The sequence below is a fragment of the Buteo buteo genome, chromosome 5 (genome assembly GCF_964188355.1).
Source record: "Buteo buteo chromosome 5, bButBut1.hap1.1, whole genome shotgun sequence".
Lineage (NCBI taxonomy): Eukaryota > Metazoa > Chordata > Aves > Accipitriformes > Accipitridae > Buteo > Buteo buteo.
In genome coordinates this window covers 47,895,903-47,920,624 of record NC_134175.1, presented here as the reverse complement: position 1 = coordinate 47,920,624, position 24,722 = coordinate 47,895,903, and the positions used below count along the sequence as shown (strand labels likewise).

The following is a 24,722-nucleotide window of genomic DNA, read 5'->3' as shown; positions in this document are numbered from 1 at the left end:
TTCTGCTACTGGGACCAAAGGAGATCCTAAAACACCTCAGAGATATCTAAGGGCTGATTTAATTTGTTCAAACTGAAATAGCCCCACAGAGGTCCTCTCCAGCTGAAGATCAGATGAATACTGTGTCTTGCCAAATGCTACAAACAGCCTATGCATCCACCTGTTCACTGGCGTAGCCTGCTAATACCTGTTTAAATCTCTCTAAAATCTTCCAGGCTTTTTGCAAATGCTGAAGTGGACTTAAGGAGATCTCAGAGGTTTAGTTTTGAATCTTACGCAACATTTTTGCATAAGGGTGCCCTTGTGTTACCCAGAGAATGCCCGGTAAACAGAAGCCATTTCACTAAACAGTTTCAGCTACATCCACCGCTTTTTCTTCTGCTGAGCAGAGGAGACAGGTCCCAGGCAATGCTGGCACTGAGTAACACTGCTGGTCGGCTGTGGCCATGCCTCGGCATGCACCTATGCATCAGCAGCTCACCCATCTGCCAGGCTGCACTGGGAAAGGTGGCTCCAGCACACCTATTTCTGTACATGGCACCGAGACGTCAGCTGTCTTCTTTACAACACACATTTGAAACTGAAATAGCTTTATGTTTTTATACACACACACATATATTCCACTTCAACTTCTCTTACAAAAATTGGGAATATAGAGGAATTTACCTTCGTGCACCCTCTAATATCAGTGTAATATCTCATCTCCAACAGCAGCTTAAAACTGGCTTCCCTGTGATGCCAGTTTGGAACCGAAGGAATCGCTAAACAGTGAGGACCAACTCTTGTATTCTGCTTATGTAACGCTGAGCAATTATGAAATAACCTTTTGCCTACAGTTCAGCAATTGATTATCTTTCTGATTATGCCACCAGCTACACTGGTGCAGAGACAGATTAACTCGACTGGTGACGATGAAGTCAGTTCTGACTTGAACCTGAGTGACTAAAATTGAATCTGTCCTCTAATCTAATTTGAACTATGGAATCATGATCACAGATGTCTTCATTAACAGAAGTGTAAGTGTTGAATTGAGGCGCTAAGGAGAATAAAGTGAAGTATCTAAAGAATGTCAGATTTTGAGTATATTCATAGGAGAACACTCAAGAAGCTAAGAAGAGGGAAAGAAACCATACAAACAATTTCAGCTGCGGTTATATTGCAGAAGCTCCAGTAATTATACAGTCAATTATATTTCCTTCATAGGTTTTTTGGATATCTCTGTATTTGTCAGCTCTAAGCACTTGAAAGAAACTGTTGAAAATACATTCTTTAAAGTACCTACAAAATCTTGTGCAGTATAGTGCTCTTCATAAAAGGATATTGTAAAACTACAAGTACGGGAAAAAAAAAGCTTTCTTTGCAAGATCTAGCAATCATGGGTAGGGGAAGATGGAACAAATCAAATCGCAATAAGCATTTTGAAGTGTTTGCAATAGTTGTTCCACAAAAGTGGACGATTCTACATCTTGTGTTCACGTTCATTATTACAGCAGCTGAGTACTTTTTATAACTAAAATTCATTTGCATTTTTACAGTAGTGTTCCACCTTTATTAAGAAAAAAAAAAAAAACAAACCCACCACTGGTCTATATAACAATACTAAGCCTACTTAACAATATATGTTCTACTCTTATACCTCTCAGTGACCTAGAAAAGTCCAGAGAAGCTAGAAAAACTAAATTCTCCATCAGTGATCCAAGCTGATAAGCCTGGATTGTAAGACACAGCAAAACAGACCTAGCAAACCATGAGACTCTGAAAAAGCAAAACCATGGAATGTGGGATAGTAAGACATTACACAGACTGACCATCACACTGACAACATCTGGACAGAAAGTGGACAGAAAGAGCTCAAGCTGCTGGTACTTTGTCATAAGAAAAGTGTGAAGAGTCCGTGACGCTTTGCTGGATGGTGCTTCAAGTCCCTTTTCTCTATAAAACCAAACAGAGCACATTTCAGCAATGTATGTTTGAGGCATGGATTCATATGGCAAAGTCCCGGACGGTGGAAGAGCCCCTCCTAGCCAGCCAGCCAACTACATAAAGAGACATGAGCAACCACAGCTTTCATCAAAGGTCTGGATTCTCACCAACCCATGGATATCCAAATGGACTGGCAAAGGATCTCAACCCCCAAACCACACACCACAGCTGAATGTTATAGACAACATCTTCCCAACCACCAATCAAGCTCAGCTAGGACAGATTTAATAAGCAATGAAATAAAGGAGCAAGCTGGGAGAGCTCCAGCTGCATTCAGCTTTAACGAACAAAGAAGTCTCCGCACAAATACTGCTTGCAAGACATTTTGTTTCCGAGGGCAGGTATACTGTCCTTATATTGTTTCAATCTGACAGAGAAAAGAATATGCCTTGTCATCATTCTGCTGAATGCAACCACAATCAAAAATTACTTCTGAGGCAGTTAATAACAACTTTGAGAGTATCAGCAGAATCGTGTAAAACACCCCTTAGATTTGGCAAGTTTAAACGGTTTCGAAATAACAGGTGAATAATACATTTGGATTTGCCTCCGTGGGCAGCCACAGCAGAGAAAATTACTGTAAGACAAATTTTTTGACAAAAACTCAAGATAAACAACTCAGCTCCTTTTTGTCAAGAGTAACAGAGTGGGCGTATAAATAAAATGCAGTAGGCAGGATGTCTCTGGAGTTTAACAAGGCCTCTAGCACTCCACCACACAGAAAACTCATTAACACACCGGAGAATCATGGCACAGATCAATTCAGATGAAGAACAGAGATTGTAAGTGAAGAGATTGCAAGTGAAGAGATAAGTGTCATGCTAAATCTGGCTGGGTAGAATATCAAGAAGGGACTTGTTAGATCCCACATTAATCAACTACCAGCAGTCCAGGGCAGAGCTGGTCCTGCTCCTCCCCTACCTGGGAAATGGCACTGCGGTAGCAGACGGCTAGTTCAAAATGTGTGGAGGATATTTATTACAATCCAGAAGGTTCACCAGCCCACCTGACATGACTTAAACACATGAAGCCTTAAACCCACCTCATGTTTAACCTTTCCTCATTAAACGTGTTCTGTGCAAGTCCTCCTTCTCCAAAAATGTCTCTTGTACCGTTCCATATTTTGACTACACCTCAATCTCCTCTCCTTAAAATCATTCTGTTACAGAACCTGTATAAGGTAAAATGCCATTTAAAAGATTCTTCGATCAACATTTTATGGCAGTCACATTTATTAAGAACTGCAATAAAAATGACAACTCCATCATCCAGGTTTGTTGTGAAGGACAGAAGTAGTTGTCACAGCCAGCCAAAGTCACAGACACATAATGAGTAACATTCCGTCAAATGTATTATTCTCAACTGTGTGGACACTTCCAGCCATCAACATCCTTCATTTGTTTCTCTTTGTTAGAACCCTCTGGACTATCCCTTGAATCTGTCAAATGTGACTGAAATATATCATGGACCTGCTTTATCAGGCAAGCACTGCATAAGAAGTATCCTGGTTATTAACAAACACACATGTAAAAAGGAGCGTTATGGATTACTCCAGAAAAGCTTGCACAACTCGAATGCCTAGTGCCTCTTCACAAGGGAGAACAGCTCACGCATGCACTCACAACACCACCAAAATTCAGGGTTGGTCAATATTCCTCCCCTTTGAGGATGGGGAGCCCGTTAGCCGCTTGAAGTATCCCTGCGCGTGGATGGCTGACCTGTGTTTTGAATGCTTGCCATGGCAATATTAGCCAAAGCCAAAGCACACACCAGTAGGTCTTAACACACAGTCAGTGGCTCAGAAATCTGTACTACAGACCTGTGCTACTTTTGCCTACAACGCATACATACCTTCTCATATGTGTGAGCGATATTGTGTAAGGAAATAAATAAATATATATGAATGTTTAATGACTTTGATGGAGAAGACAAACAATAAAGAGTATAGTCCTTCAAAAACACGGCATGCGGCAAATAGAGCGCCATGGTGTGAGGCAGAAAAATATGAACAGTTATGAAAAAAAAAAAATGTTGCCTATAGGATCATGCTGTATTTCTGCTCTTGAACAAACAAGAGAATCTAACTGAAGTCAGTGTGACCTGCAGGTGCAGAGTGATGCTGTAAACGTTCAAGTGCTGTTTTTTGAAGGCATTTTTTTCTCTAAATGTCTTTTTTTTACAAGTGAAACAAGTTGGGGTTATACTTTCTATTTAATGGAAATACATTTGGAAGGCTCCTTGGCTGTGACCACAGATATTCTGAGCCACTAATTTAGATTTGTTTCTTTTGTTATCCTCTAATTAACTTGCTCTCTTCATATGTATAGCTTTTCCAAATTGCCTTCTTCCAAATTCTTCTTTCTTTTATGTACTTCCTATTAACACTGTTCTTCAAAAAATAAAGACAAATTAAAGAAATACCAGACACTAGACTGCAACTACATCAGTCAGATACTCTGTATTTCCAGTCTTTTGAATGTTGTTGAATGCTTCCTTACAATGGATATCAGATATCTTTCTCTGTGTAGCACGAAGGCAAATTTCAGGTAAAACCTTATCGCTACACATAAAACACTGCCCACTCTTCTGCTTTATATTCGTGCAGCCCCATTCTTGCTTGTTATTAGCAATTCAGCAAATTGTAAAATAACAGCAATCCTGTGTTACTGCACCTTCCTTGAGGAATATGCTCCCCCTAGCACTTGCATAAATGTTATCCCAATCAATAACCTAGTAATTAAAGTCACCAGAATTTTGGCCTTTCTACAGGTCTCCTTATCGGAAAAAAACATTTCTTGCTTTACTTTTTCAAACTGCCCTGGAAACAGAACAAGAATCATTCGGCCGCCCCTTTGTCCTTAACACCTGAATTAGCTATTGCTGTAATGTCAGTGAAAATCGTTTTGTTTTTCTCTGCAGACACAGCATCATTTTCTTCCTGAGTATCGCTTATTCCTTTTCTCATTCTTTTAGTTTATCAATAAGCCATAAATTCTGATTCTGATAATACTAGTAGTAGTTTTGTCCTGGGGTTCTTCTTGTTGAGGGGGGTTGGTTTTGGTTTTGGTTTACTTCCAGTAATAAACAAAAACAAAAACAAAAAGAAACTGAAATGCTAAGGACAGGAAAACACTGGTAAGCAAATGACTGAGCCTGACAAACAATCAATTATCTTCACTGCTCAGCTACCAGAACATATCAAGGGTGAAATCCTGCCTTCATTAAAGTCAATGGGAGTTTTGTCATTGACTTCAACTGAGCTAGAATTTCACTCTGGAAATGCTGTATGTGACTAAATGGGAGAAACCCACATGGAAGACAGTGCAAGCGTACCTGGGAACTTGATTTCTCAGGAAACTAAAAGCAGCACTTCTAAGTATTGAAATTCAACTTCAGAACTTTCTAGATAATTTACTTTTTAAAAGGTTAAGCAGACAGAAGATAGAGCTTTTAAAACTATGGAAGTAGGGTACAGTTATATTCACATAGCCTAGGGAAAACTATCACTTGCATGATTTTGAGCATGGCTTTCCCCAGCATCTGATAATGAAGGGCCACATCCTGCTCTGCACCCCAAAGGAACTCCTTTGGATCAATGGCACGGCACACACCTGCCCATCCAGCCTCATATTTCTGCAGCCTTTGCTATCAAAGAATCTCAACCTGATGCTAAGGTTATTGCATCAACGTTTCATTACGGAAATCACAAAAAAATGTCAAAAACATCGCCCGATGGGAAATCAAAAACCTTTTCCCCTCTCTCTCGCAAGTAGTATAAATAAAAATCACATTAAAGAAGTTTTGCTCGTTAATACGCCACAGTATGGTACAGTTGCAATCGGCTGACAGACAGAGCCGCTTGTCCTTTTTTTGCCTACAACCTCTGCCCAAAGGGAAGGTGCAACAAACCTAAACCGGCGCTTTGCCATTCCGGCAGATGAACGTAGTGCATAGATGTGGCCCTGCCTGTGGGTACTGGATGTATTTTGAGAGGGCATGACTCCCAGCCAAGTATGTCAAAGCAGCTGTCTATCCTAAGTGTGTGCACCCATGATTAAAGAGATACGGCTCTGCTAATCCAGCCCTGATTTGGGAAGAAGAACTAATATTTAGACACCACCACCACTACGAAGAAGCTTCTGGGACCATAAAAAAAACCCGGTCAGTCAAGGCTGCTTAATCAGGCAGAGACGAGTCATTTGAGAAAACCTGCTCCACGACCTTTCACGAGTTTCTGAGCGCAGACGGGCTGTCAAATTTTTATGGTGAAAAGCGGTGTAATCAAGTAGTGCTTATGATGACCTTTTAATTTTAAGAAATGGCTGAGGAAGGCGCGCGTTCTGAACAGGGTAAGAAATGATCTTGAAGGTCTTTTCCAACCTAAATGATTCTATGATTCTATGAAATCAGATTTGTATGCACGTCTAGCGATGAAACCCACCCCCGCGCTTCTTTCTGTGAGCCCGCTCCCTAACCGCCCGTAGGGCGCACCCGCACAGCTGGAACAGCGCAGGGGAGCGCAGAATTGGCAAGAACCGTGAAAAGTTTGGGCCCCCACCCAAGGGACCGAGGGCCGCCCACGCTGACGGCCGCGGGGGAACTGCGCCTGGACGACCCCCCCCCCCCCGCCCCAAACCCCGGCAGCGGGGAGGCGGAGGAGAGACGGGGATTTCCGTGGGAGCCGGGGCCGGGTCGAGCGCAGGGGCCCCTTCGCGGTCGCGGCGACAGGTGCGGGTGGCGGCGGCCGGCGGCTAAAAGCAGCAACCGCGCCAAGCACGACCCGCCGCGCCGCCGGCGGGACACGGGGCCGCGGCCGCCGCCGCCGCCGTGAGCAGGGGCGATGCGGCACCTGCCGCGCATAAAAGTCATGGGGCGGCGGCGGCGGGGCGGCGGCAGGCGCCATGAAGGCCGCCGGGGGGGCGGCGGCGGGAGCGGGCGGCGGGCGGCGGCGGCGACGGGGAGGCGGCGGCGGTGGGGGAGGAGGAGGAGGAGGAGGAGGAGGCCGGCGGGCGGCGGCGAACGCCCGGGAGCGGGACCGCACTCACAGCGTCAACACGGCCTTCGGCGCCCTCCGCCGGCTCATCCCCACCCGGCCGGCCGACCGCCGGCTCTCCAAGGTGGAGACGCTGCGCCTGGCCGCCAGCTACATCTCGCACCTGGCCAACGTGCTGCTGCTGCAGCAGCGGCGGCAGGCCGAGGGAACGGCCCCTGCCCAGCCCTGCCCGCCGCCCTGCCCGCCGCCGGGCGCCGGCGCCCCGCGGCCCATCTGCACCTTCTGCCTCAGCGACCAGCGGCAGCGGGTAAGGGCCGGCGCCCGGCCGCCTCTCCTCGGACACGGGGAGGGGGGTGGCCGGCGGAGGGTTGGTTATCGGCCCGGGCCGAGGAGGTTTGGGATCGTCCCGGGCCGAGGAGGTTTGGGATCGTCCCACCCGAGGGTTCCGGGGCACCCTCGGTGTCGCCTAACCTCTGCTTTACCCCTCGTACAGCACCGAGAAGGAGAGAAACCGCTGTCCGGTCCGGCCTCGAGCGGACACCGAGTCAGCTGAGAATCTCCCGCCGACCTCGCGCGGACTGTACGGCTGCTGCGGGTAACGTCGCCGCGCTCCTGCTCTAGGTTTTCCTTAAGTAACGCGGTCCTAAAAGAGCTACTGCTGAAGCCCGGGCGCTTCGTTTCGCATTGTGACGGGTTTATTCGGGGTATTTCGCAAATGAAATCGAACGCTGCTGAGACAGTTGCACCTGCCGCGGCAGCTATTTTAGGGCGAGAAACGTTAAACCGAAGCAGCCGAGCCCTGACCCTGGTCTCTCCTAAACCTGTGTCACATGGTGAAACTTGAACTTCCAAACACGCAGTGTGTCCTGTCAGGGGAAGCTGTCACGAACACATCGTGCTCTACGCCTTCGGCCCAGCTTGGGCCGCACGCAGCGCGGCCGCCCACTCCTCCAGCTGCACGCTAATTCTTGGGGTGGGGGGCCGATACCGACAGCTGACATGCTCGAGAGGTTTGAACGATGCTGGAAGATTATTTTTAAGGTGTTCGCAGAAAGCGGGGAAGCTTCCAGCGAAAGCACCGCCGTTCGCTGCGCGCATAAGCGCGGCAGCGCATCGACACGGGACGTAGCCAGGACAGGAGAGGAAGGTGGAGGAGTGCTGCGTAAGCGATGCTCTTTTCTTTCTAACGGCGCGAGTCGTGCCAGTCCTTTAAATAGCATGGGATATTCCTAAATCTGTCTGGCAAACACAGGGTAGGGAGGGTTTCCCAAGGGCTCTCTACATTGACCCGTCACCCAGGTCATTGCCAAACTGTGCCTGTACATCACTGATGTCATTTATCTCCCCTCAGTTTATTAACTTGTATACTTTTTTTTTTTCCTAGAAGTAAGTCTAAAAAGCAAATACGCATGTTATGTTTTCAGTTTTGGACATCAGTGAAGCAGCAGGCTAAAATCTTAAAACCCCAGTAATGGTGGATTTTAAAAAAATATATCGATAGTTTAATTTTGCAATGTTTTTTCTGGTTAGTTATAATACATTTAATTAGGCCTTAATTAATCTTAACTTGTTGCTTTGGGAGGCACTCAGTATTCTTGAAAACCTTGGTAACTGTACCACTCTGAGAAGTGCTGCGAAGAATACTTGTCTCTTTTTCTGCCCTGATGCCATCTGTTCAGTTCTCCTGGCCAGCCTTGCTGCTTTAGCCAAATGTGAGGACTGAAGAAGCAGCACTGCGCTGCTCACTTTCCTTTCTGTATAGAATTTTCTCCTCCTCCCCTAAATAAGTGCAAAGCAAATTCTGGCATTTATTATGAAGAACTTAGCAAGAACAAGATCTTGGTACATTGCTCATGCAACTTCACATTTTTAGTTTACTTCTCCCATCCGCAACACACACTGACCACCTTTCCTTTATCGCAATGAGGAAAAATCTGTTGTGCCTACAGAACCTGCAATAAACTTCTCTTAAATCCTAATCAAGAAAAATACCAAAGCAAAGTTCTGGCAATCCCACATCATGTCACTCTATTCGCTTACTAAAAGCTACAGGCTGTATTTTCCTGGATTGAGAAGAGTTTGTTGTTTTTAGAAGGTTTGTATGTTGGGTTTTTTTAATAGGGAACTTTAAATTGCTGCCAGGTTATGATCTTTGTTTTGCTTTGGCATTGATTTCTGAAGCTGGAACTCTTTACAGCTTTATACAAAGTGCTTTTTAATTTTTTTATTGACTCGGCATGCGCATGTGGGTATAGACTTCTACAAACGTGTCTTCGTGGCTTTTTTTTAAATGAATTTGAAAAAGTTTGTCTTTTAAAAAGTTATTTACTTTATAATTAAAGCTGATCTTACAGTTGAGCTCTACATTCTTATGTACACATTAAACCAAAGACTCTGACCTGCCTTACAGATAATTAATACTAATCTATTCATTTAGCTGTATCATTCAGTATGATACCCTAAAATGGCAAAGAAAAAAAAGCAGTTTCAATCAATTTTAGGAAAATTTTGCATTGAGTATGCTCTGAATTTTGCAGTTCGTAAGAAAAACAATAAAATTAATTATTTCAGGTTTTCAGAATGTTGTGACTGTTGCAGTTTTAAGAGTTTTAAGCTTAGTTCTTGGCAAATGCAGCATATTTTGATTTAATAGGATATCTCTACACTTAGTTATTAAAGGAAATGAGTATAAAAAAGTGAGGTCCACTTCTGCACCATAGTATTAGCTGAAAGCTCATGACTTGAAATTTATGAATAATTTGCACAATCCTACAGGAATTTGGTGTTCTCACTTTAAATGGGATTTTATCTCCCTGGTTTTGTATAACATTTATACAAAATGGTTTTCAATGACAAAAGCAGGAGCCAGCTGTTACGACTTCGCCATCTCTCCTGTTTAATGTGGCTCAGTGTAGCCTTAAATTCTTCTCTCTTTACTCAGGATAAACTGGTGAATTCAACTGAGCTTTAAGATTTTGGTATAATGCTCAGGGTTTCAATTACTAAATAATATTGGAATTTCAGTAACACTGATCGTGGCAGAAATTAGGCCCCAGAGCACTGCGGCCCAAATATTCATGGTATAGACAGATAATATCTATCCAAAACAATTATGACAGTGATTTCTCTGAGGAACAGACCGCAAGCCTGCATTTATATATATGTAACACTATGTATTTAAATGGGGACAAGCAGGGACAGATCCTTACCTTTGCTGAAGTTTATTTATAATGTAAAACTTCTCTACCCCCAGGAGCAGAAAAAGATACAGGATTGAGCTGTTACTGTGTAATGGGTTTTCTATAAACCTGGGGAAAAAGAATTTAATTTCTAGAGACACAGATGAATTGAGTGCTCAGATTCCACATATAAAGAGCTCACTCATCATTAGGTATGTTATTGAATTTTTTCTGTATGAGGTTTTGTGTCTTATCAGTTCTATTTTTTTAATCATTTCATAGAGAGGCATTGTTCATGGCATGCACAAATATATATTTATAATCCAAAACTTTGAGGGTGTCTAAGAGCAAGTACCTTACTTGATGGTCAGGCATTGGAATGATGTGAGTTTTTCCAAAAGTGCTGAGCACCCACTTCTTCTGCTGAAGACATTGGTTTTTTGACATATTTGTAAGTGCATTCTGTTCTGTATGTATGAACAGAAGCATGCCTAATGCCAGTCCCATCTTTGTTTTTCTGTAAACACTTGGCAATTCAATTTACATGATGCATGAATAAAGCAGAAACGGTGAGATAGACACCATTTGATCTTAGATCCTATTAAATGATTGTTAAAATATTCCAAGCATAATACTTTCTATAAATCATTGTACGTAGCCTGCTACATCACAATATAAAAACAGCATCAAACAAAATGAATAAATCATGTTGTTTGATTTTACTGGTTAAGTTTAAAGAAGTATTTGAACATAGTTCTTGGTTATTTATGAATTAATCGTAATATAAGTCAAAGTACTTTCATATGTTAGCTACTATTTTCAGTTCTGTTCTACAAAATGGAAGTTTCCTTTCTAATACCTTCTTGGAAAATCTGTTTCTTTACAAAAGTCTGTATTTGTTTGCAAAATGTGCTTATATTTGCTAAATTAAACAGTATTTTTGTTACTAAACAATAAACTATGAATACTAAGGTGGTAGTTCTCTGCTGTAGCCATCTCAGTTAAGATACAAGTATTTAATCTTTTTCTTTACCTTTTTCAAATCTATCTATACAAGATTTCAACAGCCTATATAAGTGTGTTACGTATGTACGTACATACATGCTACAGGGCTGCCAGAATGGTTGCATAAGACCAGTAGCTTTTAAACCATTAACCATGGACCAGTTATGTTTTGGAGGCAGCATTCTGTTCCTGTAGCGCTGAGAAGGTCATACTAAGTGTCTACACTAATACTTTAAGGTTGAGCTATCCAGCCAACATGCAAACCACTTATCTCTCCTGCATCTACTCCCACTACCAAAGCTCGATGCATTGAGCTTCAGATTTCTAAGCCGGCACTACAGATGTGTCCTAGGTGCTTTCATGAAATGTAGGGTTTGATCTGCAAGCTGTGCGTCTCCCCTAGGCTGCTTGGTGTGCATTAGCAGTAGAGGAGGAGAGTGGGTAGAAAGCTTGGAAAAATGAACAAGGGGGTTGCTCTGCTCAGGGCCTGCACAACATTGTAAGGGCCCACTACAGGGGGAGTTGGAGGGAGGGAAAGGATGGAGGAAGGACAGAGGGAGAAGAAGGGAAGAGGTTGATTTACCAGTGGAAGTTCAGCAGTTTCCAGCATCAGGCTAAACAAGCCAGTACATAAGCGAAGGAGCCCATAGTATGAGCAGTCAGTGCCATGTTTCCCCATAAGCAATTTCTTTGGGTGTTACTTGTTTATGACCAGAAGGATTCATGGTACCTAAGGTAGCAAATAGGACATCACTGCAAGAAGAAAAGCTTCTCAGTCAAGTGACTACATTAAAACTCTGCCAAATTCACCCTTTGGAAAAACCTTCTAGTCATCAAAATGATTCCCACTAACACTGCCACAAAATTCTGTGGCCCTTCCTGAGAGGCAAATAGTAAATAATAAATCTTTAATCATTGTACTTAATCTTACATTGTCACATACTCCCCCCTTACATAAACTCCACATGAGACTGTATGAGCCATTTCACAGAAGCCATAAGAAGTTAACCATAAATTAAGAGTCCACTGCAAATCTGAGACACAAAACTCTTTGATGCCATTGGTTACTAGATTCTTTCAAAATACACTTTCAACTTCCACAAAAAAAGCTGTTTTCTGTGTTTTGGCCTGTTGCACTGTGAGACACTAGACATTATGTTGAGAGAATCTCACAAAAAAATATAAAACCTAAAACGGCTGTCTAAATACCGCGTTTCAAAAGAGAGTAGTAACATCTTGATTGATAGTAAGAGCTAGTGGCTAATACAAGGCTAAGAGAAAGAGTTTATATAAAATTAGGTAAAATGGACAGCATGCTGCCAAGGCAAAAGATCTGGGGGATATATTATACCAGGAATCCTTTGAAGCTTGAAGAAAAGTGTTTCTAAAGAATCAACATGGGGATTGTGGGGGAGGAAGAGAAAATTATTACTAGGATAAAAAATACCATAGAGTTTTGTGAAAGCTAAGGAAGAAAACCATTACTTAATAGGGAGAAGGACTGAACTGGCTGCTCTGAACATATTTCTTCAAAAACTTTTTCAAAATTTGGATGTACATACATAGCCAGGCAGCCCAGTGTCTTATTTCACATTAAATCCTCTAGCTATTACAACGTAATACAGAGTTTCAGAAACCTTGAAGATTCATCCCACTTTTGAAGTTGTACAGTAATGAATACAGGCTTCCCCAGGAGAGGAAGAAGAAAGAGAGGGCATTGATAAAGAGCAATAACCAGTAGCCCACCAAGGAGCATATTCTCTGTGGTGCCAAGAGAAATCCCAGTTCAAGTACAGGTCCAATGCCCTAGTCATTGTAACCTTCCCTCATTCTCCTGGCAGGAATGCCTATGAGGCGTATTTGGTGTCTTATTTTGCGACTCCCATGCAGCCTCTGGTGAGAAGTAGGTATCTCAGATCTGCAAGAACTATGGTGCAACTGGGCATGAGCTGGGCAACTAAAGGGGTTTTTGTTGTTGTTTTAATGAATATTTAGATATTTATCATAATTTTGGCAACTAGGAAAGGTCCTCCTGAATTGCTGTGCTACGATTAGGTACCTAAATTATGCCTAACTGAAAATCAGGATGGATGCATGCATGCATTTTCCCCAGCAGAAGCCCAATTTAGGGCAGTCCTTCCTCCAGCTTCTCTGTCCTGACCCCTCAGTTGTGTCATTGGGTCACTGGAGCTTTTTGTGGACCCTCTCTCAAGCCAGATGAGGCAAATAGTTTATGTTAAAAAAACAACAACAATAACACAACAAACAAACAAACAAAGAAATCTAGGTCTTGAAAGGATTTGACATCCTGAAACAAATGAACTATGATGCACCGAAGAAAGTATCCCCTGTTTTGGCGCTAGATAAAATGTTCATGTAACAAAACGCTTAAGATACCAGTTGCTTTAGAAAGGCCTTATCTTCTCTCATTCATTTACTACATTCACATCACAGTAGCATTGTGAGGTTTTAATTAAACATTTGGAAATTGCTATGGGTTCTTCCAAAGGAGAAGCCAATATAAATAAGACAATTACACTGAAATGGGCGATGAAATAAGTAAGTGATAAAAGTAATTCTACTTGTTACGGCATCTCTCTGTAACATCTGATTGTCTTTTCTTCACATTATTAAAATAAACTCTACTTTCCAAGCATATGTATGCAGATCATTTTTAAATCCAAAGATTACAGAAAAAAGTAATTCTTTCAAGAAGAGTGTTGAGCTTGGCAGAAAGGGTGGGCATCTGTCAGGCCCAGATACAATCAGACAGCTGTGCCCTATCCTGAAAGGGTGTCTTGAAGCTAAGTTTTCCTCGGGAAGTAACATCTTTGGTATGAAAAGCAGCAAAATGTAATGAAGTCTCCAAACAAATAAGTAGAGAAAACAGAAACTCTCAGAGCTCATTGTTATCTGAAATACCAACCCTATATCAGGAGAAAAAATGCAGGATGAGAGAAGGATAACATCTTTACCAAACAGTAAGAAATAAGGGGTGGGAGGATCATCTCACTTTATATTCTCAATCAAATTAATCCTTTAGATTAGAATCAAAGGTAAAATGTGACTAGCAACAATAATCACTGCAGAGAGACGCTAAAATAGTAAGAGGGCTGGGACACATGACACCTAGGACAGGCTACGGGAAGAGGGGTGGTTAAAATGGAGATGAGAAAGCAAGCTAGGTGGAAATCTAACAGCAGTCTTGCAACAGTTAAATGGGAAGGCAGAGCCAGACTTTTATAAGCGGCATACAATGAAAGGACAAGCGGCAATGATCACAAGTTGCAATAACTTTTTTTTTTTTTTTTTCCTTCAGGAAAAATGCTCCTTGCCACAAGCATGGTTAAGCACTGGAACAGGTTCCAGGGAGGCTGTGGAAGTCTCCTCCTTGGAGAATTTCAGAACTTGACAGGGTAAGGCCCCATTTGAAAATGGAAGATGTATTGAAAAACTCAAGAGGTCCTTTTCAATCTAGTTTTTCCTATGATTCTATGAAATTATGAGCTTATTGTTCCCTGGAAAGGAAGACTGTAGAACAGAATAGTAAGAAAAACCTGAAAAATGCAAGGACTTCACGGGAAAAATCTGTACTTCTGGGCAGTGCCAGGATCTATTATTCCAGATGAAAATGAGGGCCATCCAGGTGTGCAGATCAATAGGACAGCAAAAAAAGATTCCTGGAGAAAGAAGGAACTGATCATGCCTTAAAAGGGATTTCCAAAAATTGAAACAGTCAGAGGCAGGGGTCTATTTCTATCAGAAGGACCTCTCAGATCTATTCTGGGCCTGAATTAGTAAGAAGGTTTTAATGACTTGTTTGGGTGATGGGTTAAGATTTAAATTTAGAGGTGATAGCTTTGGAGGGTAGGATTAGAATTAGAGATTAACTCAGAAAGAAAAATAAAAGGAGAAATGTTCTTAAAAAGATGCATTTCAATATAGAAATATATGTAGTACTACACATGGATAAGAATAATCCACTGTACAAGCAAATGATGGAGAATGACAGGCAGAAAATGATTTTTGAGGTGTCGCATATCACAAACATGACAAGCCTTTGCCAGAAAAGTAAACCTCACACAGGATGCATATTTCATCAAGATCCCTTTTGGCACTATTTTCTATGATTATTAGAACTTCCCCGAGTTCTACCTGAAATGTCTGGCTGGGTAGAAAATCTGTTTAAAATTGTAACTTAAAAGAATACTATGTGTAGAGAAATACATAGTCTTAACTACTGTGTCAGCGCAAATGAAACAATGGAGAGTGACTTGAGATTGTGAATGCCAAACTAGGTAACAGTGACACAGGATATCTGTATCTTATTAACTAATAAAGGTCTACCAAAGACAACTGCAGGAGTATAAAAGGAAGTTATGAGACCCTGAAATTTTCAAGGGTTACATTTAAAGAACATGTGATGCTGCTAGTGATTGGAGCCTGAGTATATGCTAAATACATGCATACACAGTAATTAGCATATCAGAAATGCATGACAGAAATTTTAGCATCATGATAAGAGGTATAACAAACTGATTCAAGATATATACGTGGGAAAAAGGAGACAGGCTGCAGGGTAGTAAGGTCCTACTGTGTGCTGTTTCATTACCACTGCAACCGATTTTTATTTGCCACACTGCTCAAAGAAAATCTGAGTGGAAAAGACAGGCTTTAATAACAGGTGCTGTGAAAGATAACAGCATAAGTGAGAGTTTCTGGCTGATGTAAGAGGCAGTCTCTGGAATGTTCAGTATCTATACCAGCTAGGTGCAAAGCACCAACCCTGGACTAGCCAAGTGTAGGTCAGGACCACTGAAGCACCAGCAGTGGCCAGCAAGGCAGACCCAAAGAGAAACAGCCAATAAAAGCAATCCACAACACTCCCGCACTGCACAAAATACAGCTGAATCCAGCTAGAGTCAGGATAAAAATCAAAGACTACTTTTCTGCTACATAAAACATGTTACTGCTTATTTTAGCATCTGTAATGAGATGAAGCAGAAATAAAATGCATGTTATGGTGTGCCTTTACATTCCAGCAAATGCCGTAACATTGCAGTGTACTTCATTACATGAGACAATCCATTGATTGGCATATTTCAGCTGTCACTAACATTACAAATGAGCAGATCCTCTTCTATGCAGAAACTATTTCTCACTGCCATCTTGGTGTGTTCGCCTATACTCACGTGGCCCAGCTTTCCCCAGGATGGGAAATACATAGGAAAAGTGACTTAACAAATCACTACTGTTAGAAAAACACCACTGCTCTTGAAATGTTTTAATTAAGCTCATTAAACTTTAATTAAAACTATTTAAAAGGCCCATTCTCATTTCCGTTAAGGACTTTAAAGATCTTATGGCCTCAAAGAGAATAAAGGGGTCCAAAAGTAGCCATAATGTAAATAAGAATTAGCAAACTTCTTTTCACTGGCATTATTTATAGTTAGTGATCTTCTCATGTTGGCTTAATTATCATCTCACTCTAAAAGGCTAATAATTTCACTCCATTACCCTCCAGATCTGGTTCTCTTTCATAAGTAGTTTAACAGATGCCAAAAATAAAAAAAGAAAAAAAAAAAAAAGAAAAAAGAAAGCTTAAGACTCTTAAGTAATGCAGAAAGTGAAGGCTGTTAAAAGACAAGGTTGGGCAAGTCCTGCACCAGTGATTTGGAATTTGTTGCCCACCACCTCCATCTGCTGAAAGTTAGTGTCTATACCAGCAGAAACAGATTAAATCTTGGAGGTACCACTGTTCCTGGACTGATAAAATTGCTTAAACTAGATCAATAGCAGTTTCAAAGGACACATTATACTGTTAGTTGTGGTGGTTAAAGATCTGGTTACTTTTGCCAACTCTGCTAGCCACTCATTCTGCCACAGAAAAAGACATACAGTTGGGGCAACAGCTTCTAAAACTGTACAGTCAGGAATTGCCAGAACTTACCTGTCAATATCCAAATTCATTTGAATTTCAACAAGACTTGGGTCTTTGAAAATGAAATTAAGGTTTTATGGAAAAAAAATTGCCAGTATGCAGATACTGATTAAAAATGACAATGCATACAAACATTTAACATCTACATACATCCTAACATGCTTCTGTGTATGTACTTCTAGACCAGCCATTACCTGAACAGTGCTAAAATTGACAAGTGTTGAAATGAGCAGGAAGACAAGACCATCTTTGTGTATTCCAAATTGAGAAAATGATCAAACTAATGCAGAATAATTTATAGGGGTGAACATCAGCTGAGGAGTGATGAACAGAATGTATGACCTCTACGTGGTTGCTAGCAGCTTACTTCCATTAAAGATACTGAAAGAGGTATAGTCCATCCCTGATGAACAGGACAAGCCATGCAGCCAGGTCACAGAGAGGAGTCGGGAAACAAGATGCTCTGCTGAGTTTGTTTGTTTCTTTTTAGAGTCCAAAGACATAGAATTGAAATACACATTTCAGTAACTTAGCTCAAACCAGCATATTCTGCAATCTCCACTGAGAGGGTCCCCAAATGCATAACTGCTGTCCTACAATCAAATGTCAGCAGAGCAGCCGAGCAACATACAGGCCTAGAAGAAAAAGGGAGAGCTCAGTGCCAGCTGGGGGAAAAATAACAAAAAACCCTTCTGTGGGGCTACTTGATCACATATGGTACATGGTTTGAGCTTTCTTGTGAATCCCTGACAAGTCAATTTGCTAAGCAGAATTGGAATATTATATCAGATAATGTCCAAGTCCCCATTTTTTTCGGAACTGGTACTCCATTATGTTCCCATTTCAGGCAAAAATGAAGCCTACAGCTCAGTTTGCCTCAACATTTAAGGACAGGTTTCAGTTTCTAATAACTCCGTGTCACCTTGGAAAATTAAAATAGTACCTCTTGTTCTGATTGTGCATGAAAGTATAGCTAAAACAAATTTCATGGTACTGATTAAGTGTTGTGTTCACTAAACTTTAGAATCCCATCATGGATCTTTCTGTATTGGTGTTCACATATGCTGCATGGTGAGTAAGAAAAATCAGATTTCAGGTGCTTACAAGCATGACAAATAAGCACTGAAGTGGCCTTGAGCACTGTGATGTAGTAACACAGAGGAAATTGAAGCGTTCAATATTCTGAGGTGCCTGAGCCCTCTGCAAATGGCTCTTGGATAATTGTTAGCAATCTAGCAAAAAAAAAAAAAAAGTACTCAGTTTTGTTGGGGCTTGTTTTGTTTGTTTTGGTTTTTATACTGACAAAATAAATAGTTTTAATACATGCAATATAATGTGAATAATAATAATGTGGACACTAACTTCCAGCTATTACTTTAGGTATTAATCTCTAACTGAAGTTAATACTTAAGATTTAGCAAGTCCCTTGTACAGTAACAAACCTCCAAATTCATGAGGTTACGGTACATGTGTTAATTAGGAACTTTGTGGAATTTAATTCAAGATTGCTGACAGAAAGGCTTGTGATCAGGAGTATTTTAAACTTGTGACTGACAGTAACAGCAGTGCTACAGTCTATTGCCTTAGTTGGACTATGCATTCTGCTCATCTTCATACCCCAACATTTCATGAAATAAGTTGGTGCTTAATAACTCATTAAAAAAAATGTACATATATTTGTATATGTTCATCTTTGTGTAAGTCTGCATTCTATAATTGGATATATAATTAAAATGCAGAAATCACATTATATACTTTTATTTTTGTGCCTGTTTCCATCTGGCAAGTAGACCTGCAGAAAGAAATTAATTCATAGATGAGTAGATGACCTGAAATTATTTATATATTATATAATCCATTTAGACATTCACTTTCAGTGAATGAAGACAATATCAGCAGGTATGTGGTAATTAGGTGCCATTAGCACATGCATAAAGATAAAGATAAATTTTAATCTGTTCTACTGCAGTGAAACTATGGAGGTTTAATATTTTTAAATTAAGAGCTTCTCTGGTTTAGATTTTCATATATATGGAGGTGTTACAATTCTGAAATAAAGTTAGTGTTAAGAAAGCCCCAAAAGATTAAACTAGTGATACTTCCTCTAAAGATTGTCAAGCACTTGTGAGTCATAGCAAAAATTTCTGATTTCTTAACACAAACCTCCCTAATCTTTCAGCAAGAATAATTCTGTATCTTTAAATAAAATTAACTTAAATTGTTTGGGTTGTAGGTCCGACCAAATGTGTAGAGAGCACATAACAGATGAGAACAACAAATTGGCTGTTACTCAGTAATATACACAGGTGTGACCCTGCAAAGGTCAATAGCCAACCACTTTGTTCAAGTATGGAAAGTTAAAAATAGACTGTACAAGTGTAGTTCATATAAATTGGTGATGTACAGTAGCCTTCGAAGGCCAATAAGTTAAAAAGTGTATTTAATTACCTAAAATTGAATTGATCTGTACATGAGAAAAATATGAAATATGAACAACCCAGCAGATTTATGAAAGAAATGAAGTGGTAGATTATTAGAATTTCTATTGATTTTGTGAGTAATCGTGTCCTTGATTATTTTAACTGTCTTTCCACACATTCAGTCATCCCCTACAAATGAAATGTAATTATTGTTTAAACAGAATCTGAGCACATCCTCAAGCAAAATAATGTAACTAGCTATAGCACAATAATTCAGTAGCTCCCTGCAGCAGTACACAGAATCCATCCAAAATTAGATTGTGTCCCAGCATGCTGCAGAACTACACTTTGCTGGCTCTCCTTATGTTATCAGACAAAGCCAAGTCAGCCACAGGATGAAATCAGGTAACTGTTGCTTGAATTCTTATTTCTCCCTTAAAGCCAGCACTCGCATACCTCCAACGCCTTATGACCAAGCCTACAGACCAACTGTACAAGGGCAATGATTCCTGGCTAATGGCCAACCTGATGGCTCTCTCCTTCAGGAGCACAGAGGGAAGAAAGAGGACTCTGTTCTTCCTTACCGAGGAAGAACTGAATTAAACTGACAGAAGAAGAGTAGCACGTAGAGGATCATTGGTTGGTGGCAACCAAGACACCCCGATACTGCAGGGTTTGTGTAATGCAGGTCACAACACTGAGTAAATGTTTCAGGCTGGCTGAAGACTCAGGCAGATATCACAGCACCAGTTTTGCCTGGGTCTGGTCCAAAGTGGTAGAACCAACTTTATTTTGAGATATTCTTCACGACTCCTTTCAGTGGAAGAAGGGTTCTTTGAAATTTAACATCAGTGTTAATATAACCAAACACCATACCCAGCCATGACATTTCTGTAAAGGTTGCAGAATCACAAACAAGATCTGGACTCAGCAGCTGCCTGTCATCTCTGCCAGTCATAGTTGGCAACATAGAAGACTGATTTAAAATTGCATGATGCACATCAAAAAAATGAATTTATACAGGCTGGATTCATCACTAATTTTATAAGTACATCTTGTCACATTTTCCATGCAGCTTAACCTTTTGAAAATACTAGCTATTACTGGGCCAAAAACATCTTCTAGGTTTAGAAGGTTCTTAAATTAAAAATATACTTGGCACTTGTGTTTCAAGTAAAGATTAAAAGCTGGTAAAAAAGAGTTTCACACTGAGCTAAAATGACCCCAGAATGGTGTTATAAATATGCAGAGGCTACAGGGAATAAAAACAGAAAATGACCATTCAGCAAAGAAAGCTTCTTCCTTTTCAGGATCAAATGTGATCTCAAGCTCCAAGAGAAAAAGGTGAAAGCTATCAAAAACCACACAGAATGAGAATCTGCAGCAAAATTTAGAACAGAAGTGTTCTTCAGCAATATGTAAGGGAACAGGGAAATAAGCATCAGGGATGCAATAAACTGTGGTCAGGCATAAATTAAATCTAATATACCTGTGACTAAAAATTCTAAAAATTATATTTAGATTGTCTGTTAGTTCCTGCCTCTAAATTATATAGGACAGCTATGTTCCCAGCTTAGGCTTCTAGACTGAGACACCCATGTTAGTCTCTGTGAATACTCACCGAGATGACTACTCTCAAGCTTTCCGTAGACATGAGACAGCTAACTGCAATGAGGTTGAGGAACGGATGTTACTGAATCTGAAGTAAAAGTAAAGCTTGATATTCTCAAATTGAATATGCCCAATAGTTACCATTAACAAAGAAAGTCTGATAGCATGATTTGTCCAATAAATCTAAGAAATTCAGGCTTAAAAAGAGAAAATACACTGTGTATGTTTTAAAAGGTTGGATAGAATAACTTGGGAACTACAGATTCATTAGTCTGACTGCAATAGTATGTTAAGTCTTTAGAGCACACTTTGTAGGATTTTATTTAATGCAAATAAATGGAAACAAAAATAATGGTCCCGTACACTGACCAAAATAGCTTTTGCCATGCCTGTACACTTTCTCAAGAGAGAAAATAGAGAAGTAAAAAAAAGAAAACCAGAACAAGACTCTACACCTATTTGTAGGCAAATGAGCATATGCAAGGCAAACACGGAGCCATCATGTTTTCTGTAATATTCCATGTGCAGCTGTGAATGCTTGCATTAATGCCAGTTAATCTGCAGAGCTATGAAGTGAGGGAAGGGAGCATTGGCCACGGTACTGGAGTTATCTACTACTCTTCAAACACTGTAACCGAATCCTTCACATCCTCCTGGACTCTACCAGAACTGAGCAGATGGAGCCTCACTAAGCTGCTCATTCAAACACAAATGCATAATAAAGCAATAAACATTAAGGGTTTGACATGAGACCAAAGCAGAGGAACAGGAATAGTTTCACTAAAAGTGCTTCTCACTTAAATCTTTCTGTGGTGCTTCTAGTACAGTGAAGAGTTCATGGCTTAAACCAGGACTAGCAGCATACAATTAAATCTAAGTAAATCTGGTTTACATTAAAAAACAATAAAATGAAAACCAAAGAAAAGACCCTTTGCGACAGCACAGTCTGACTCTGCTTTTATGTGATGCATCAACTTCAAGCAGCTCTGCAGTTTTCTGGATTTTGCATCCTTGCAATTAAGGCAGAACTTATCCCTTACATCCTGCACTAAGAGGATGCCTTTCAGCTTGCTTTTGGGTTTTTTTTGAAAGGCCTGACACTTTTCTCTTTCATTCCTACTCCAGCTGAAGTTTGGATATTTTTTTTTCTCTTTCCAGCAGTCAAAGCTTTAGAGAACAAATAAAGCGAGGATGAAAAACTCTCTTGCTCAGCTTTTTAATTTAAAGATTTTTGTGCTCTCATTTTTTTCTTTTTTTTTAATTCCTTGAAATCTTAGGGTCAGTAGAAAATGTGCCATTTAAATATCTCTTTTTCCTGAAACCATAGCAGAAACCATCCATCCCTTTGGGATAAACAAGCTGAGAGAAGACTTTCTTTTGTTCTCTTTGCCATAACTGAAGCAAAATTGCTTGCACAACTGGATTATAACTTTGTTTTAAAGGGGTTTTCTTAATAAATGGAAAGTAGGAGCCAGACTATATAGAAAGATAGACAGGGGCAGAAAAGAAGAGATCTGCATGAAGAATAAACTTCAAAAGAATTTTCTCCTACTTTGTGGATATCATATTCTAATTCTCACATACACTTCCTCCTCATAGAGTAATTCTGACTGTAAACTTTTTCATATCAGCTCTTCTGAGTTTAAGAACGTTTTCACGTAATTGGTGATCTTGTGCATTCCAGCCCCTTACACATGGCCCTACTGTTTTGTCAGGATGCATTCCTGCCTCATTTTATTAAATACCCTGAGGACAATATTAGTTGCAACACAGTTAGGCAAGGAAGAGAATGTGAAATGGAGTCTTAATTCTGAATTCCCTGACCAATCTTGTTGTTCAAATAGAAATAAAGAGTATGGAAGAAATCCAAACAGGAGGAGAACACAGTTTTCTGTGCTTATTCAAAGGATAATGATGTCCTAAGGGAACCAATAAAAGAAAATTAAATTGTACAAAGGACACCTCCAGTACATCTAGTAAATCTTGTAGGAAAACACAACAACAGAAATCAATAATAAAAAACTATCCACAAGGATGCTAAATAAAGTAAGCCAAGAACAAGCCCTTTTGAAATGCATATATTGTAAGCTGAGTTCTAAGACTTCAAAATCATTATTCATAATCCAGGTTGAAATTCAATCAAGATATTTACCCAGGGTTTACCTTTTCTTTTATGCAACCTGAGTTTATATAAATTACCAGGGAAAAAAAACATGGCACACCTCTTCAGCATAGTACACACCACGTACAGTTTCTGCTCAAAACCATTTCTGCATTTGCCCAAAAGATGTATGCATGTTTAAGAAAGGTAGTCCATATGCTATTTTGTTCCATTTGCATAGATGGTTACTCCTGTTAAAGCTTGTTGATTTTTATGTAAGAGGAACAGCAAAACAAAAGCATGAGTTCAGAACAACAAAGTAGCAAGCTGCACCGCTTCATAAATACACCCACTACACATAGCACAAGAGTATTCCAAGATCAGCCTGACTATTCTATGTAGCAGGCATAATAGTGTATTTTTTATATTCTACTCATTTAAAAGGGATAATCAGATTTTCATCAAATTATTGCCACAATTACCTGTTTCTATTGAAACTAAGCACAATAAAAATAGAGTCTAAATGGGTTTTGCGTAAGTTTGGAAAGAGCGGGGGGAAGTCACTGAGTGAACTATAATGATGCTTGACAGAATGGCAGGAATTAATCTTCAGATGTGCTATAAAATACATGTGTAAAAAAAAAAAACAACCCACCAGGAAACGCACATTCTACTAGCCCAATACTTATGTGCATAAACCAACTTATATTCATTAATGATCACAATACACCTCTGTCTGTTTTAAGAGACAAGTTCCTATATACTTATGCAGTGCTTTGAACTCTGCAAAGTTTTTTAATTTAATTGTTTTGAATGAGTCCTGCACACTTCAGCAGTACTTATGTTTTCAGGTAATCCAAAATTCATCTTAAAGTTTGAAGAGAATTCATACATAAAGTATTGGCAATTCAAGTGGCTGACTCTTAATCTGTCAAACGATATATCTTCAAAATTACAGCAAAAGCCTGTTTTTGGAATATTTAAGGTCTGGTCATTCATTCCAGTTTATCAATACCAATGAATCTTGGCAAACATAGAGGCTGTGGTTGAAGTTCATATTAATATAGCACAAGGTCCCAAGGAAGACTTTCCATCTCACTAAAAGCTTTTTTAAAGATTTAACTAGGAAGATGCTAATCATATTGTAAGATTTCTGCACTGGACCCACATTTACCATGGAAGATTTTCCCACACGTTGTCACAGTTATTAAAAATGAATGCAAATACAGAATATACAGCGAAAAGTCCTTTTTCAGTACTACAATAAGCATGGCATTTATATTTCAGGAACTGCTGAATAATGGGAATGATAATTCTGAAATGATTTGCTGCAATCAAACTTTGTGCCACTAAAATAACTCTTATTCTAAAATATGCAACACTAAAGTAAAGTACAGGAAAGGTTCAAGGAAAAAGCCCTCGGTACTTACTGCATCATATTTTATAACTTAAAGACTAGCTGTATCCAAGTCTTAGAACATTTAATACT

The 24,722-nt window shown here is 40.1% G+C and overlaps 2 protein-coding genes across 12 annotated transcripts in view; one reads left to right on the top strand and one right to left on the bottom strand.

The window, feature by feature from the left end:
- Positions 1-24,722, bottom strand: part of LOC142031462 (carnosine N-methyltransferase 2) — a 438,402-nt gene that overhangs the window by 77,573 nt on the left and 336,107 nt on the right. The gene's annotated exons all lie outside the window — the stretch shown is intronic.
- Positions 5,969-24,722, top strand: part of LOC142031464 (transcription factor 15-like) — a 40,488-nt gene continuing 21,734 nt past the window's right edge. For 3 of the 10 annotated variants that reach the window (XR_012650523.1, XR_012650520.1, XR_012650522.1), the window contains exons 1-3: positions 6,394-7,283; positions 7,470-8,138; positions 14,480-14,576. Coding sequence is in view for 3 of the 10 variants with exons in the window: in XM_075028948.1 (XP_074885049.1) it covers positions 6,885-7,283; positions 7,470-7,529 (459 nt within the window). In the remaining 7 variants the exon portion in view is untranslated. Of the gene's footprint in view, positions 6,333-6,389; positions 7,284-7,469; positions 11,127-14,479; positions 14,577-18,125; positions 24,162-24,722 lie in introns of those variants that run through there. The other 7 variants (XM_075028951.1, XR_012650521.1, XM_075028949.1 and 4 more) reach the window with 7 other exon arrangements.